This window comes from Dasypus novemcinctus, chromosome 3, assembly GCF_030445035.2.
Source record: "Dasypus novemcinctus isolate mDasNov1 chromosome 3, mDasNov1.1.hap2, whole genome shotgun sequence".
NCBI lineage: Eukaryota > Metazoa > Chordata > Mammalia > Cingulata > Dasypodidae > Dasypus > Dasypus novemcinctus.
Window position 1 is genome coordinate 48,727,879 of NC_080675.1, and position 19,189 is coordinate 48,747,067.

The window sequence follows — 19,189 nt, forward strand, 5'->3', positions numbered from 1 at the left end:
GACTGTCCAAACTTATCTAAAAAACAAAATCCGCAAAGACAAAAAAAAAGGGACATTAGGTGAAAACTAAGGAAATCTGAACCAAGTATGGACTTTAGTTAATAATAATGTATCTCTATTTGTTCACTAATTGTAACGAAAATACCGCATTAATGTAAGATGTTAATAGGGTCAGCTGGGCATGGAGTCTATGAAAACTCTGCTAAATCTTTCTACAAATGTAAAACTGTTTGAAAAAGAAAGTAAAAAAAAAATCAGACTTGCAATATGCAGCACATTAAATAAGTTAGGCATAAAACATAACAGATAAGGCTTTATACAAGCTGAGGTCTGGGCTTTGGCATTTACTTTAATATGAAGAATAAGAACAATGTGCGCTTTAAATTACTACATAGTTGTTCAAAAGATAAATGAAATGTGAATAGTTAAGCACCCACAGAGTCCTCTCAATGCCATTTAAAAAGCAAGCATTCTTCGAACTGTAATTTAATTCAAAAATCAAAAGTTAGGAAGACATTAGTAATTAGCTTATTTTCTAGGCTATTTATGTCAGAGTGAAAGTAATTTTCAGCCCATAAAGTTCATTTTTAAAGATACTGCAGTTAAACATTTTATCTCTCTATATATGCATGGATCTTTTTATTTTTTTGCTTCTAACCAATAAAGTGTGTTGGGAAAAGGATATATAGCATATCTAGTTCAACTTGTATGGAAGCTACATATTCCTTAAATTGTCAGTAGTCATGAGAGCATGGTTTCATATTAATCTGAGGATCTGTGTAAAACACATAAGCTTTGGATTATCACAATTTAAGAATATTACCTCAAAAGTTACCTCATTAAACCCTCATAATCACCTTGGTTTCCTTGGCATTCACGTACTGTTTAAAAGCTTACACTTTCCAAGATGCAAGGTTAGCATCATACATTTGTATCTTCAAAGCACTATGCAGTTAATATTTTTTATGTCAGTAAAAGAATTCTGTATTATCTTTAATTTACAGCTGAAAAAAGGATTTAAAAAAAAAAGATGATTATTTGCAGGATACACAATGAGTAATGGTAGAACTAGGATACAAATTTTTGACTTTTCAAGTTTCTAGGCCAGAAAATTACAAGTTATTGAAACCATTTAGACAGTTTTTAACGTGTTTCCCTATTATATCACTGTTCTGGAAAATCCCAGTATGAAACAAAATCTTTGCCCAAAAGTGGGTTCATTCTCCTTTGGCAGGAGAAATTACGTCACAGATGGTACAAGTGTTTGTTTCAAAAAACAAGCACTTAAATTGGGTGTTAAAGAGACTGGCAATGTTCCCCTTCATTAAATATATCTACTCACATTTAGGAAACCTTTGAGGCATTAAAGGGGTTATAAATCCAGATGAGGCCAGGTGTGCTTACAACGAATAGTCAAATTAGTACCAGAAAGCAAAGACAACACACTATGTCTTCCCATAGAGAACTGCACATTCCCAGAGTAGTTTCCATAGTCTCATAATAGTATATCCATATAATCTGGATTTTCTGGTTCCACTTTTGTTTTCTTCAATATCCCAAGTAAACCTGGTATATAACGTTAAAACTGCTATAATTCCAGTTCTCTCCCTTGAACAATACTTTCATAGATCAAGGTTTCTAAAGGTAAAGTGATAATGGTTTTAAAAATGGCTTATGTTTATGTATACTGCCACAACCCCTCTTCCTCCACAAATCATCAATTTAGTAAATACTTAATATTAAAACCATGCTATTTATGACTTGGTGCAGATTATAATCATTGACCATAAAAATGGTTTAATTTAACGGTAACTAGCACTTGGGCATCACATTTTAAAACTGAAAAACCACCATTAAACAGAAATACTTTTTAAAAAAATTCTTTTCAACAAGCTTTAATCTCATGTTAAAAATCTATCAAGTGATTCATATCCTATCTTTAAAACATATTCACAAAGTACTATCAGCTAAAGCATGGTACTCTGTCAGATGTACCACATAACTCACATCCACTTAGTACAATTTTGTTATTTTTATCTATCTTTCTATATTTTCTGTGGTTAAGATCCAGTGTATATTCAATTGGCAACAACTACAAAGACTGATATTATTACTTTGGTAATAAGAAACCAAATTATGAGTTTCAACAATTAAACATATTTTTTAAAAAGGTTCTGCAGAATAATAAAATATAACATCTAGAATACATGAAATTTTTGGCCTATAAGAACCATACTTCTTATGGCAAGCTGTGCTGGTTACTTATTCAGTAGCCATTCCTCCCTTCTTCCATCCAGCACAAATCCCTTTTAGGTTCTCATCTTACATCTCAGGTGTATTACCAAAAACATCTGAAGCCAGTCAAAGAAGGCAATTCTCAAGGTTAATATTCACCAATCTAAACTAAATTCTATGGTCCCATTCCTCCTGTGAGTCATTGCTGTAGCTGTTAGGGAATGTCTACTGTCAGTAGACATGGAAGATATTATCTGTGAAAGAGTTCTTTGGTCTTAGAAAGAGGCATAAGGAAAAAATAGCCCTCCTCTTCCAGTGGATGTTGTCAGATCTTTATGTGACACCCATCAGACAACAGGCCAACGTACCAAGAATGGCAGAGTCAGAACAAATGAAACACAAACGTGGGCACAGGAAGCCATTCTGGAAGTGATACAACACAGGGCCACCTTGCCTTGGGACTCCTGATTCATTTCCTAATAAACTTCTTGTAGCAACTTACTATTTATTATTTACAGTCAAAAGCATCCCTCTGGATTTCTGCTGTTTCTGGCTTATGTAGAAAGACACTGAAATTATATGCCAGAGCACTGTGTTTGTAACCTAGACGCACCACTTACTATTTTGTGAACTTGTGCAAGTCATTCACCATTCTGAGATACAGTTCCCTTACTGTACAAATGAAATGATACCATGTATTTTATAAGTACTGTTGTGAAAAAGTAGAGGGCAACTCACTGTTAGCTTTACAATGTTTGTAAACTTCAATGATTAGACAAGTTCAAGCAAATGACCCGGTATACAAGGTGCCAAAAGTGGATCCACCCCACTGTCTACCCCAACCATTTTAGAATATTTAAATCCAGAAGCTCTGTCTAGCATCCACATTATGAGAACTGCCCCATCTATTACCAAAAAACATCCTAAGTCTGTCGAAGGAAACAACTGAGTTTAGTACCTAATGTGATAGCATGGATTCTAATCAATGAAAGTTTTATTCAGGTTAGCATTTATATTTTGATTCTGATATAACATATTTTAATTCACAGGGAATTTGCAGATTTGGATTTAATCTTCAGCCCAGATTTTAAATTCCTCAATAATACAGTGCTAGAAAACAAGCTGGAGTATAATCAATGGTATGATAAGTTCAGTCAACCACATGTTATGGAGATGGTCTGATATGGGCAGAGTTCAAACAATATGGCTCAAGGATTCTCAACTTAAATATCTGGAATGAGAAATTAACAGAGAGGCACATTCATGAAGTTAGAGAAAACTTTTTTCTGAATACCAACATAGACACATTTTGGAATTTACATTACCACTCTTAAAGGATTTATTAGAAATAATCTGTTTAAATATACTGTATTTAAAAATGTATTGACTAATCATAAATGTGTATATGTGAATACTTACAAACATATGCATACATAATACATGTATGTCTGTGTTTGCTTGTGTATGTATATATGTATGCACATGTATATACATATAAGTGGTATACCTAACATATATGTTAGACCAAAAGGAGCTGCTTCAAAACAAACACTAAATATTCAATTTATTGCAGGAACAAAACCTGGGTTGAGAACTTTTTAGTCATCTGTCCTGTAAGTTACCAATCATATGATGGAAGTTCCATTTATAAACAAAATAAAACAAGCCAAAAACTTTATTGCACTTAACCATACAACATACAAAATAATAAATATACATCATAGACATATTCATTACCAGATTGTAGATACAAAATAATTCATCATTTATATATAATAACCATTAGTATTTTAAGTAAAATACTTTAAATAAAATGGAATAGTTAATATTGCCAAAATGGTACTAATATAGTATAATATCACAAAAAGTTGTATGACATGATAATAATCTGCAATTAACAGGAATATTTCTATTACATTCTAAATTCCATTTTAATCTCCATTTATGCAAATTTCATAAAAGAAAATATTAAAATTACATTTCAAAGTAAATTGTTACTCTAATTTTTTTGTGCTTTTATCCTAGAACTAAGTTAAGGTATTACCATTTCAAAGAAATTACCTACAGTTTCCCAGAGCAATTATTTTTGACACTGGCAGTCTTCCTGTTCAATACATAAAACAGGCATCTTTTCTTTAGTCAGAAATTTTGTCTCAAAATTAAAAACTCCACCAGGCTTTTTCAGCATGTTCTTTTCCTCTTAGGTGCAGTGAAACCTATGACATAAAATTTTGTAGTATGTTAGGTCTAAAAAGTAGTACTTAACTGATAACATACATTTAAACTAAAGAGAAGTTTAACTGGTATAAAACAGTAAGAATGCCTTCCCAGCAAAGGTCCAACAAGAAATCTTAATCCTGACATATACATGAATTTTTCCTTCAAAATGGTATTGCAGTTTAAAACTTATAAATGTGTTGGGAAGCAGATGTGGCTCAAGTGATTTAACTCGCACCTCCCACACAGGAGGTCTGTGGTTTGGTTCCCTGTGCCTCCTAAAGACAGCAAGCTGACACAATGGGCAGGCACAGCAAGTTGACACAAAAAGATGATGCAACAAAAGACACAAGAAGAAAAACATGATGAGAGACACAACAAAGCAGGGAACAGAGGTTTCCGGTGCCTCCTATAGAAGACAGGCAATACAGTGAGCTGATGTGATGGGCAGGTGTGGCAAGCCAACGCAACAAGATGACGCAAAGGACATGGGAGGAAGAACAAAATGAGAGACAAAAGAAAGCAGGGAATGGACTGCCTAACTGATTAAGCAATTAGGCGCCTCCCTCACATTTCGAAAGTCCCAGATTAGGTTCCCCATGCCTCCTAAAGAAACAAAGAAGGCGAACAGACACAGCAAGTGCAAACAATGAGGGGGTGGGGAGAAATAAATAAATCTTAAAAAATACAAAATAAAATAAAACTTATGAACGTGGATCTTATCCTAAATCATACTTAATAATAAGCAACTGTGAAGTTGAGTCATGTGGGTATGCCCTCCTCATCAATAGCAGAGGCCCTGTGTGCCATAGGCCAGTACCAAGATGTAAAGCGACTAACATTTCAGTTCATTTCAATTAAACCTGAAAATGCAAATCCAAAGCACTGGTACCACACATCTTTCTGACTACTACAGCAGTGGCCATAACCAAGACACTAATAAGTGTCCACTGAGAAACAACTGTGAACCTAAAAGCTACTTAAGATTAAGAGCAAAGAATGTGATATGAGAGACAAAGACAGAAAAATTATGAAAGATGTGGAGAAAAGAAATATTCCCCAACAATGAAAATAAAAGAGGAAGGCTAGGAAAAGAAAAATATTAAGAAAAAGAAAACATACTCCTAGAAAAGAGCAGTAGCCAAGATAAAGAGTGCAGTAGAGCAAGAAAACAAACTCCAGATTAAAGTAGGTGAGAGATCTGGGAAAGACTTCTTTAAAAGGTAGAAGCCAATAAAATACCTGATGTGCTTGAATGTACTGAGAGAAGACTTATACAACTGAGGAACTGTTTGGGGATAAATTAACAATAAGTACAGAGAAAAAAATTAATAAGGAAAAAAAACCTTACTAACTCTAGGGAAAACTAAGTATGCAGATAATGACAGAATCATAGTATATTACATGGCCCTCTGGTCGGCAATGTTTTATAAATGCTGAATACTGACGTAACTAAAATAATAATTATATTGGAGGGTTGAGGGATAGGAAGTATGCATGTGTTCGGGGATGGGAGGTGAAGAATATATTAAAAGAATTAAAAATCCTCACCTTCCTTAGAGAGAATAAGCCATTAGATAATCCAATGAATTGAAATATGAGGTTTCAGCAATATAAACATGCTAGTTAGATGCATGGAGATAAATACCAAAATAATGAATAAAGAGTTAAAAGTGGTTGTCTGTAGAGAGTAAGAAATGAAAGTCGGAGTCAGAAAACTGAGGCTTCTTCTAATGAGCATTAAATTATGTACATAAATAATCATGATATAAATGAAAACCAAACTTTTATGTATTTTTTTTTTTAAGATACATAGATCACACAAAGTGTTACTTTAATAAAATAAAGAGGTTCCCATATACCCCACTCCCCACACCCAACTCCTCTCACATCAACAACCTCTTTCATCATTGGGCACATTCATTGCATTTGGTAAATACATTTTGGAGCACCACTACACCTCATGGATTATAGTTTACATTGTAGTTTATACTCTCCTCCAGTCCATTCAGTGGGTTATGGCAGGATATATAATGTCCTGCATCTGTCCCTGCAATGCCATTCAAGATGTACAGATTTATATCAATGTTAAAGTTCTTAAACTTGATAACTGTATTTAAAGTGGTTACACAAGTATATATCTTTGTTCTGAGAAAACACACATGGAAATATTATGTGTTTAAGAAGTATAATGTATACAACCTACTCTCAAATATTTAAAAAACTGGTAGACAAATAAAATGATACAGCAAATGTGGCAAAATATTAAAATTGGTGGATCTGGGCATCGAGGGGAGGAATATCCTTTGGCACTTTCTATATGGATTTTGTATTATTTTTGCAACTGTCCTGTAGGTTTGAAATTATTTCAAAATAAAAATTTTAAGGAAAAAAAAACCTTTTAATCAAGACTGGAGCAATGCTAAAGTTTTAAACTCACCACAGCCTGTGAAGAACTGTTTTATGCTGACATAAGCAAATCACAGAGCATTTAGATTCCTGAAGGAACAAATATTCCCTTTTAATTGTCTATTCTTTGTCTCAACTTCCATGTTTCTATAGTACCATTTCTCTTTTGAACCATTTTGCTCCCATATTAAATTGTAAGGTACTTAGGTACACAGACTTATCTGATTCATTTAACAAATTATTCCTCAGATCTAAAATCAATGTGATCAACCCAAACCAAGTTCTCAAATTATTGTAGTGTATCTTTATATCCCTATACCTAGCTTGATCCACAGTAGACAAGTGATGAATGCGTGTTAAATGAATACAAAGCCAAAGTGAAAAAAAGTCATTAGCCATGATTCTTAATATACATTATATTATCATTAATAAGAGTATCAATCATCAAGCCTAGCCCACTTAATCTCTGCAATATTGTCATTACAATTACAGATAAGTCATCAAACTATTGTTGAGAAACTACCACAAATTATTAAAACCATGACACTAAAAGATTTAGCAACTTACATAATTTAAATTCATGTTGTGCAATAAGCCAATGATGAATTTAAGTTGCTAAGTAGAAACATTTTCACAGGTAAAACTTTTTCATTTACTAGCATTTGAAATCAATATTTTTTAAAAATAAATGTCTTCTTAATGGTAAGATTAATAGTAAAGTTTTCCAAGTTGACAAAGATACATGCATCATAAGAATACACTGCTAACTGTTATGCTCTTCAAGAGATCTAAACCAAAGGAATGAAAAGAGTGAGGGCAATGGAAATGTAACCTGAGGAAAAAATGTGTCAAATTTGCTCTCAACTAATTTATAAAGTCGGAGATTTTTATTTTGTTTTGGTAAATGATGTTTGTGATACGGTTTTCAAATCTCCTCTTTATTATGAAAAATAATTCCAGTGTCTAGGAAAGCTGTTTAGTCTCTAAAGATTCTGCTGTTCAGAACTTCCTAACTCTATGCACACAATGAATTGTCCACCCTTGATATGATAAATTATGTATTAGAATAATGGACAGATCAATCAGTGGAGCTGTGTAAGTGAAAAACACAGCTTTTGGCAAAGCAGGGTTTGTATGTTTACATTTATCACCCAAACGCCTTGACTCTGATGTAGACCTTTGAGGGGCATTTATTAATCATGATTTCATTAAAATTTTGGCAAAGTAAAAAAAAAAAAGAGATCTAAACCTTGATGCTCTACCAGCATACGTCTCCTTCCATAGTTTGACATAATTTCATCTGTACCTGTTACGCTAAAACTTTCATTCTCCTCTTCTTCTGTAATCACGGGCATACTCAGACATAAAGATTTGTCTTCCTTATTTACATTCTTCATGTCACCTGGAAATATTTGGATAATGATTTAATATAAAAATGAAAAATATTCATCTTTGAGAAAAAAATGTTTACACAAACAAAAAAGTCACTATTATTACAATATTAGATGTTGAAAATAAAAATGGAAATTGTAATGGTAAACAGAAATATGCATTTTAGAGTAGAAATCTTTTTTCAGTATTATTAATATATTTATATCTATGCTTTGAAAATGTTGGGCTCTAAGTTTTCTACTAAAATAAACAGAGGAAAAAGGAAGAAACAAAAGTAGCCAAACACAGATACCTCATTCAGTATTTATACCGCCCCCCCCCCCAGCAGGGGTTGTATCTGAGACATAGGGAACAATTACGTGTGCTACTTCAAATTTATTAAATTATTCATCACAAATATAATTTAAAAGTTAACAGCCTTGTTCTTGAATGCAGACACATTTTCCCTTGTCACCAGATATGTTCTACAAGATACATCTCTCTAGTAATAATTTGCCATTGACCTTCAATTTCCAAAAAACACTGGGGTTTTCTAGTCAACCCTCTGTTGCCTGATGAAATACACACTAATCCAAGTTATCAAATATTATTGTGATATAAGTCCTACTGAACACAAAACATTCATGTCCCAACAATGCCCCCCCCATGTCACTATTTACTCCTTATGCTTCTGTACTCTTCTTCACACTGTTACCACCTGTTGTGCTATTTATTAATTTGTTTCCTTATAGTCTGCCTCATCCTAGAATGTAAGCCACACAAGGGTTGATTTTGGTTTGTTTATTTAATGTACTCCCAGTACTCAGAAAAATGCTTGGCATATGGTAGGACCTCAATAAATATTTATTAAATGATTAAATATGGTTTGACTATTTCATAGAGCAGATAAGTTAATAAGTAACTGTCAGCACAGAAGGAAACAAATTAAATGAAAATGAAGTTTTCTGCTCTGAACAGGGATATGATGGGCCCCGACAGGGTACAGAATTTACGGGACTAATAGAGTGCCCCAAGATGGAGCTGAAGAAACTATAGCAATAGGCTTCCATTTTAAGCACAATTCAAAAAGGATTTTACCTTCACTTGCAAGTCCTAAGTAATGATTTTTTAAATAGATCTTTCAGATAACAGATAATCTTTGGGGAAATCTTTTTCCATGCCTAAATATATGTCTTTTTTTTAGACATCAAATTTATAACTTTTCAGTTGTTCACAAAATTATAATTAGTACCATCTACCCAAAATTACTAATACTGTTCTTCACACACTTTTAGCCATATCCACCTGTATCAGATAATATGGTTATGAATCCCAAAAATGGATATTGGATTATGTTTGTAATCTGGTCTGTACCTGGGCACGATAAAATTATGATTAGGGCTTTGATTGGGCCATGTCATTAGGTTGAGTCCCCATCCCTTGGTGGGCTGGGATTCACAGATAAAAGGCATGCCAAAGAACAGAGTTGATGGTTTTTGATGTTGGAGTTTTTATGTTGATGTTTGATGCTGAAGCCTTAAGCTGGAGCCCGGGAAGTTAGCTCACAGGGGAAACAGAAGCCAGCCTCAGGAAGAGAGGAACCATAAACCCAGAGAGAAGAAAGACCCTGGAAGAGAGGAACTCAGAAAGCATGAACCCATGCCAACAGTGGCAGCCATCTTGCTCCACACGTGAAAATAGACATTGGTGAAGGAAGTAACTTACACTTTATGGCCTGGTATCTGTAAGCTCCCATCCCAAATAAATACCCTTTATAAAAACCAACCAATTTCTGGTATTTTGCATCAGCACCACTTTGGCTGACTAATACACCATCCATAGCAATTATTAATAATTTTTAAAGATCCTTACTTGCAATCTAACAGACTCTCTCCAACACTGCTAAAGGAAAGTTTTCTGAGCTAAAAATTGACATTTAAGAAGCTACTTTTACTCACATGATAACTACATTTAAGAGATGTACTTCTACTTTAAATGAATATATTAAAAGAATTAAAAAAGCAATATTCTCTAAAAGCTCTTAAAAACAAATACAATGTGTCATCCATCTAGAATGAAAGTAGGAACCAAGTGAACATACAAAAATTTCGAAACATTTATCTCAAAGTCCACACATTAATAAAGTCCGTTAACTTTAGTCACAGTTCTGATCCTCAAGACTTGATCTGGAACCCAGTTATATTTATTGAACATAAAACTGAATGAATGTCCAACCAGTTTCTAAGACTAGTATGGTTTGGAAGGAGCAAAAATGCAAGAAAAAAAATTGCTAAAAGCCTGCACACTGAGAACAGAAAGAAAATAGGAACCAACAGCATATGTGACAGAAAAACCATTTTTAAAAAATATGACAAAAGAAATGACGAAGTACTCCAGCAGGAAGCCATTTAGTATAAAGATACCCCCATCACTTGAGATTGTTCTTGGTAGTATCATCATAATATAATATAAGACCCAATAAAATAATATGCTCATGATACTAACCCAAAGTCATAAAGAACAAACTAAATTATGTTCAGGAAACACTGTTGTAGAGAATTGAAGAATATGAAATACATGTTATTTTAGTATTTTTCTAATTATAGAAATCATAACTGCACAATACAGAAAACACAAAACCTATAAAGAATGCAATATAATTTAGAAAGATATCAACCAGAATGATTAAGTTTTTAAAAGTAATACCTTGACATTTAAATCATTAACCTCAGTTATCCACAAAACTAATTTCCCAGAGGATGTTAGACAGCTAGTTCTACTATACTCAATACAAATCTTCTGGGATGCAATTACCAGTAATAGACCATTGCTCATTCTATAAAACAAATGATTGCTAGAGATACAGCCAGACTTATTTAAGTGCATGTCTAATTTAAGCTCCAGATCTACATTTCCAATTACCTGAGAAGCAACACAGCATTGCAGTTAAAGGCTCAGGTTTGGATTCAGACCGATTTAAGTTCAAGTCTCCACACAGCTATTTATTAGCTAAGTGACCTTGGACATGTGAAAAAGTTGGGCACTACTAAGTATTACATAAATAACAGCTGCTATCATCTTTACCATCATATCATTATTATTAATGATGTTCTTTCAACGATATTCATATTATACTGTAGGAACCAGGAAAGGGTATAGCTGATGCTTAAATAATTCAAACTTAAGTAAATTCAATCAATTTACTGAGCTCCTATTTATGTGCCAGAGAGCTATCATAGGAAGTGAGCCTAGAAAAGTAGATAAGGACAAATCCTCCCCCAAATGAAATCCTCACCCTGTCAGCCTTAATTCTTTTAAAGACACCAACAGTTTCCCAGCTACTTAAGCATTCAGTATCCTTTTCTCATCTCTCTCCACCAGCCCCCATGTCTGATTACCTATAGATGTATACTGGCACTCACATCTACTATCTGCTACTCTAATTCCTACCACTTGGCCCAATACTTACTACTTTTAAACCTGAACTACTTCTTAGTGTTCCTACTTTCACTTTGTTCCCACCTGCCTATTATACTACTCCCAGATTAATTTTCTTCAAGGAAAAGTTTGATCGAGCTAGAGTTCAACACAGCCTTTACACTCCAGTCAAAATATATACCTCAATCTATATTTCCCAGCTACTTGCCTTTTTTCATGCCAGTCCATCTACATGCCTTGGCCTACAGAATTGCTATATTTTTTTTATTTTGTAAGTCTTCAGGTTTTTTATGATCACTAAAGTAACACATTTATTTTATAAAATTCAAACATTACAGAAATGTATGGACTTGAAAGTGAAAGTTTTTCATGATCCCAATCCTGAAAGTTAATCACTGTCAACACTTAACATATTTCTACTTTTTCAATGACATATTTGCCAAAAAAATATTATATATTTGAGTTGTTTACAGTTTTCTGCCATTTCAAAGTCCTACAATGAATTTCCTTGCTATTTATTATTTGAACAGGCTACATCCTCAAAAATTAATATGCTAAATTAAAAGACTTGCACATTTAAAATTTTGACAGATGATGCCAAATTGCTGTCTAAAAAAGATGTGCCAATTTATACTACCACTTAAATTCAGAGATCTACCTCCTCACACCTTCACTATTGATAGGTATTCAGGATCTTTAATCTTTCCCAGTCTAATAAATGATACTGTAATGTTTTAATTTGCACTTGTTTATTAATGAAATTAAATAATCTCTGAGTATGCAAATTTACTTGTTTGCATTTTGTTTGTGAATTGTCTGTTCATGTCCTAAGCCCATTTTTCTCCTGGTTGGTGGCCCTTAATTTATTAGAGCTCTTCTAAAATTTGAAAGTTTTTACATTATCATGTCTACATATGTTTTGAAAGATTTTCTGCCTTTTATGAATATAAGGCTCTTCTTTTTCAAGATTATGAAATTTAAAAAAAACCTATCCACTTTAAGGAAATAAACTTTGGGATTAAAGGGAAAACGATGACATATAAGTACTTAGATCTTAATTCAGGTGCAGGATAAAAAATTACCTCTACTTCAGAGTATTTACAATATCTTATGAGCTACAAAGCTAGTTAGCTGGAATAGTCAGGCTGTAATTAAAGATCTGAATTCAGATTTAATTTATTTACTCTAATCTGTTCTTTCTTATGGGTTAAATCCTTCCTCACACTATGTAGGTAAAGTAAATAACAAATTTCAGCTGTGCTACAGAGTCTGCCATTCACTTCTATTGAGTGCATTTCAACTCATACCCTTAACTTAATTTCACAGTTTATGAAACAATGTTTTAGATAACTACACTGAGTAATAAAATATGGCTAGAGAAGCAAGCAATATTTCATAAATTATACCTGCCAAACACTTAAGGTAAGAAGGAACTTTGAATTTCTTTGCTTTCCTATCTTACATTTGGTCCTTTGTTCCTAAAACAAATAAAAAATTTTGGTTTTTCAGGTATTTAAGAAAGCAACTTAATTAGCTTACCTCACTGCTGTGCTTGTATGAAGTTAGGTTGATTATTAATAAAAAGTGCATGTGCAGATTTCTAAGCCCATAAATCTTTGATAATTTCTAAAAAATATTTTAATCCATCAAGAGTTAATTTTTTTAATATAGTCAAACTAATCAGTCTTTTCCTCATGCCTTCTGGTTTTGTCTTGATCTGATTTGTGGGCCAGTTTACTGAGGTATTATTAGCATACAATAAAATTCACCCATTTTAATGTACAGATCATTAAAATAATGCATAGTCACATAACCACAACCATAAATGAAAATACCAAACAGTTCCCTCATCCCCCAAAATTCCCTTGGCCCTCTTTACAGTCAACACCTCCTACTACCACTAGTCTATAGAAACTTCTGATGTTTTCTGTCCCTATAGATTTGCCCTTTTCAGAACACCATATAATTGGAATCATATAATATGTAGCCTTTTGTGTCAAGCATCTTTGACTTACCACATCTGAGATTCATCCATGTTGTTATATTCATCCATGTTGTTTCACTGCTAAATAGTATTCCATGTATGGGTATGCCAGTTGGTTTATCCAATCACCAGCTGAAGCCTATCTGAGTTGTTTCTAGTTTTGGTGATTATGAATAAAGCTGCTATAAAGTTTCACATACAAGATTTTGTGTGATTTTAAGTTTTCATTTTTTTTGGATAAATACCTGGGTTAGTATAGCTGGGTAATATGGTAAGTACATGTTTAACTTTATTAGAAATTGACACTTTTCCAAGAAGTGGCTCTGCTATTCTGGGTTCTCACAAGAAAGGTACAAGGATTCCAGCTCTGCATCTTCACCAGCTTTGATTTTTGCCAGTTTTTGTTTTGTGTTTTATTTTTATTATTTTTAGCCATTCTGATAGAGTGTAAAAGAATGTCATTGTGCCTTTAATTTGCATTTCCCTAATAACTAAAGATGTTGAGCATCTTTTCATGTGCTTACTTGCCATTATTATATTTTCTTTGGTGAAGTGCCTGTTCAGATCTTTTACCCATTTCTTAATTGAATTCTTTGCTTACTTATTATTGAGTTTTGACAGTTCTGTATGCATTCTGAGCACAAGAAAAGATTTATATTTTGCAAATATTTTCTCAGTCTGTGACTTCATTTTCTTAAGTGTCTTCCAAAGACAAGAATTTTGAGGCAGATCAATTTTCTTTTTTTTCCTTTTCTCCCTTGTGCTTTTGGTCATATATAAGAAATCTTTGACCAACCCAAGAACAAGCATTTTCACCTGTTTTCTTTTACAAGTTATACCATTTTAGGTGTTATATTTGGATCTATCATCCATTTGGGGTTAATTTTGTATGGGATGTGAAGTCAAAGTTCTGTTTTTTGCATAAGGATATAAAATTGTATCAACTATCTTGTCCATTGACTTGCCTTTGCACATTTGTTAAAATAAAATTGACCAAATATGTGCAGATCTATTTCTAGATTCTCTTTTCTATTCCATTAATATTTGTATGTTTAGCCTTTCACTGATAGCACATTGTTTGATTTTTGAAGCTCTGTAGTTATTTTGCAAAACTGTTTTAGGTACTCTAGTCCCTATGTATTTCCACATATACTTAAGAATCAGCTTGTTAATTAACACACAATAACCTAGCTGGGATTTTTATTGGGACTGCATTGACTCTACTGAATGATTTGGGATTGTCATCCTAACAATATTGGGTCTTTGGTCCATTAATACCATATATCGCTCCATTTATTTAGGTCTTCTTTGATTTCTTTCATCATTGTTTTGTAGTTTTCAGAAAACAGATCATTACACATATTTTATCTTTATACCTAAGTAGTTTGGTGTTACTGTACTTCATTTATTTGTTTTGTTTGTTTTTGGTTATTTAAGGTTTTTATTTCATAATCATAAAATTAACTCTGCAATCCAGCTACACCTGGAAGGAAGGAGAGGATAACTGGAACCCAAAGAACTGCAGCAACAGCACAAAGATGATAGGATACTGAGAGCAGCCCAGGGGTGGTGCGCACTCTCCTGAGCTACAGAAGGAATGGTCTGGTGGTTAAGACAGAAGCCAAATCAAATTATACTTGTCCACAGCAATGGTGATCTTGCTGGTCTTGCCGTTCCTGGACCCAAAGCACTCCATGGCTTCCACAACATCCATGCCCTCTTTCACCTTGCGGAAGACCACGTGCTTGCCATCCAACCACTCAGTCTTAGCAGTGCAGATGAAACACTGGGAACCATTTGTGTAGGGTCCAGCATTGGCCATTGGATAAGATGCCAGGACCCGTGTGCTTCAGGATGAAGTTCTCATCATCAAACTTCTCCCTGTATATGGACTTGCCACCACTGCCATTATGGCGTGTGAAGTCACCACCCTGGAACATAAACCCAGGAATAATTCTGTGAAAGCAGGAAACTTTCTAACCAAATCCTTCCTCCCTATTGCTCAGGGCATGGAAATTGCCTGCTGTCTTTGGAAGTTTGTCTGCAAACAGCTGGAGAAAGATGTGGCCCAGGGGGGCTTGTCATCTACAGTGATGTAGAAGAACATGATGGGGTTGACCACAGTTGTGCCAGCGGCTGTTAATGACAATGTCTGCAAGGCGGCTAGGTGTTACTGTACTTTAAAAAATCAATTTCTAGTTATTCACTGTTAGTATAAACACTGATTCTGTACCCTACAACCTTGCTAAATTCATATATTAGTTCTGGTAGCTTTTTGTAGATTTGGGGAGGATTTTCTCTGTAAAAATAATGGCATTTGCAAACAGACACAGAAGTACTCCTTCCTTTCCAATCTGAGGGTAATCATTTCCTCTTGCTTCTTACACTGGCTAGGACCTCCAATACAATATTCAATAGAAGCAATGAGAGTAGCAACCCTTGCCTTGTTTCAAATTTTAGAAGGAAAGCATTGTTTTCACAATTAAGTATGTTAGCTATAGTTTTTATAGAAGCCATTATCAGCTTAAGGAAGTTCCTTTTTTTAAAAACATTTATTTTTACTTATTCCTCTCAACCCTCCCCCCTCCCGTTGTCTGCTCTCTGTGTCAACTTGCTGAGTTCTTGTGTGCCTGCTTGCACCCTCGGTGGCACCAGGAAACTGCATGTCTTTTATGTTACATCATCTTACTGCATCAGCTCTCCATGTGTGCAGCACCACGCCTGGGGAGACTGTGCTTTTTTTACACAGGGTGGCTCTCCTTGCAGGGCACACTCCTTGTGTGTGGGGCACCCCCACGCGGGGGGGCACAGCACTCCTTGCGCGCAGCAGCTTTGCACGTGGCTAGCTCACCACACAGGGGATCAAACCCTAGACCCTCCCATATGGTAGGCAGACACTCTTATCAGCAGAGCCACGTCCACTTCCCAGGGGAAGTTCCCTTTTAATACATTGTTGGATTCAATTTGCTAATATTTTGTAAGGATTTTTGTGTGTATGTACATGAGGAATATTGGTCTTTAGTTTTCTTTTCCTGTGTAAGATCTTTATCTGGTTATTAACTCCAGCATCATAAAATGAGCTGTGAAGTGATTTCGCTTGTATTTTGTGAAAGAATTTGTGTAAGATTGGTATCATTCCTTTTTTATATGTTTGAGAGATGCCCATCTGGGAATGTAATTTCTTTAATAACCACATGATTCTTCAGGTTTTCTATTTTTACTTTTGTCTGTTTTGGAGATTTTTTACTTTCAAGGAATTAATCCATTTTATCTAGGCTTCCTATCTTATTGGCAAAAAATTATTCATAATTTGTCCTTACTTTTTTAGTCTCTGTAAGGTCTATAGTGGTGTCCCCTAACTTACCAAATTTTTTATTCCTAACTTTTCTCAGCAGATTCTCTTTAAAATATGATTTAGCATAAAATGACATTTGTAAATCATAATATTGTCTCCTCTATGATATTCTAATTACACTTTACTCTTCTAATTACACTGAAATGGACCTTCAAGAAAAATGTTAGGGAAGCGGGCTTGGCCCAGTAGTTAGGGCGTTCTACCACATGGGAGGTCCGCGGTTCAAACCCCAGGCCTCCTTGACCTGTGTGGAGCTGGCCCACGCGCAGTGCTGATGCGCGCAAGGAGTGCTGTGCCACGCAGGGGTGTCCCCCGCGAAGGGGAGCCCTACGAGCAAGGAGTGCGCCCCATAAGGAGAGCCGCCCAGTGCGAAAGAAAGTGCAGCCTGCCCAGGAATGGCCCCGCACACACGGAGAGCTGACACAAGATGACGCAACAAAAAGAAACACAGATACCCGTGCCACTGACAACAACAGAAGCGGACAAAGAAGAACACGCAGCAAATAGATACAGAGAACAGATAACTGGGGTGCGGGGGCGGGAAGGGGAGAGAAAAAAATAAATAAATCTTTAAAAAAAAAAAGAACAATGTTATATGATCTATGTATCTTTAAAAAATAAAAAAATATATCAAAAAAAGAAAAATGTTAAAGAAAACTGTTAATACTTAGTGTTTCACCATTAAACATGAAGTTTAAATTTTTCAGAAGTCTGACTGAAGAAATAACTAGCCATTTATTTTATCTACAGAGGGAATGACAAATCCCCATGCCAAATCTGGCCCACTATTTTTATAATACAGCTTCACTGGAACAAAGTCATGCTCATTTGTTTATTTAATGTCTGCAATTCAACACTGCAACTTTGAGCTGAGTAGCTGCTACAGAAATCTTATGGCCTACAAAGCCTGAAGTATTTATATCTGGTTCTTTACAGAAAAAGTTTTCCAACTTCGGATCTAGAGTTGTTTTCTTTTTAATCAAGAATAGATGTCAGATTTTATCAAATGCCTTTTTTGGTAACTATTTTAATGAATGCACATTTCCCCCTTTACGTTATTTATATGATACATTAATAGATTTCTAATAATTAATAATTGCACCATCCTTGCATCCTGGAATAACACACTTCGGTGTTTTGTACCTGAGATTTGTTTTTGATATGTTAGGACTTATTGTACTTGTGAGATTGAGCTAATGATTTCTTTTCATAATGCCATACTTGCTTTGTAAAAAGAAGTAGAAAATGCACCTTTTGGATTATTTTTTTTTTAAGATTTATTTATTTACTTATTTTCCCCCTTTCCCACCCTCCCCCTGCTCTGCTGTTTTTGCTGTCTGTATCCATTCACTTTGTGATCTTCTGTATATATTTCTATTGGTCTTCTCTTATTATTTTTTCTCCTCTAAGATTCACCAGGATTTGATCCTGAGGACCTCTGATGTGGACAGAGGTTTCCTGTTAGCTGTGCTGCTCAGCTCCTGGTTTCTGCTGTGCTTCACCTTGACTCTCCCCTTCATCTCTCTCTCTCTTTTTTTTTGTTTGCATTGTCATCTTGCTATATGACTCACTTGCACGGGCACTGGCTCGCCACGTGGACACTCAGCTCACCAAACGGGCACTGGCTCACCACGCAGGCACACTTTCTCTTCTTTTTCACCAGGAGGCCCCAGATATAGAATCCAAGTCCTCCCATATAGTAGGCGGAAGCCCTATCACTTCAGCCACATCTGATTCCTGTTTTTGGAGTAATTCTTAATCAACCTTCCAAGAACAAAAAGATCCTTCTTTTAATTCTCAGTGCACCTTAAGAAACTGTTACACATTTAACCATACCTGGAACATATTATTTAGCTGCCTAACTTCAATTCTCCCTCACCTGCCTCAAAATAGGGGGAGGAGGGGAGAGAAACATGTTAAGAGAATGTAACTTAACTTCATATACTCCTGCAGTAGTTAGGAGTGTGTTAGATATTAGACACAAAATATTTACTAAAATTTCTAATGTTTGTTTTTCTGAGCCTGGTAATGAGATTCCAACTTTATACACAGTGAATATATATTATTTGAATAACTTTAAAAAATTAAACTATTAAAATATATTGTCATCTTTCTAGGAACCAATATCAAAGACTAATTTTACAGATACACTATTTCAAAATAAAACTTTAGCAGAGCAG

The 19,189-nt window shown here is 34.6% G+C and overlaps 1 protein-coding gene across 3 annotated transcripts in view; it reads right to left on the reverse strand.

Annotated features, from left to right (window-relative positions):
* Positions 1-329: 329 nt before the first annotated feature.
* Positions 330-19,189, reverse strand: part of SNAPC1 (small nuclear RNA activating complex polypeptide 1) — a 35,920-nt gene continuing 17,060 nt past the window's right edge. Inside the window, exons 9-10 of one of the 3 annotated variants that reach the window (XM_058293316.1) lie at positions 8,168-8,263; positions 330-4,451 (exon numbers count right to left, since the gene is read on the reverse strand). In XM_058293316.1, the coding sequence (XP_058149299.1) occupies positions 4,417-4,451; positions 8,168-8,263 (131 nt within the window). In that variant the 3' untranslated portion in view covers positions 330-4,416. Of the gene's footprint in view, positions 4,452-8,167; positions 8,264-15,452; positions 15,586-19,189 lie in introns of those variants that run through there. The other 2 variants (XM_058293318.2, XM_058293319.2) reach the window with 2 other exon arrangements.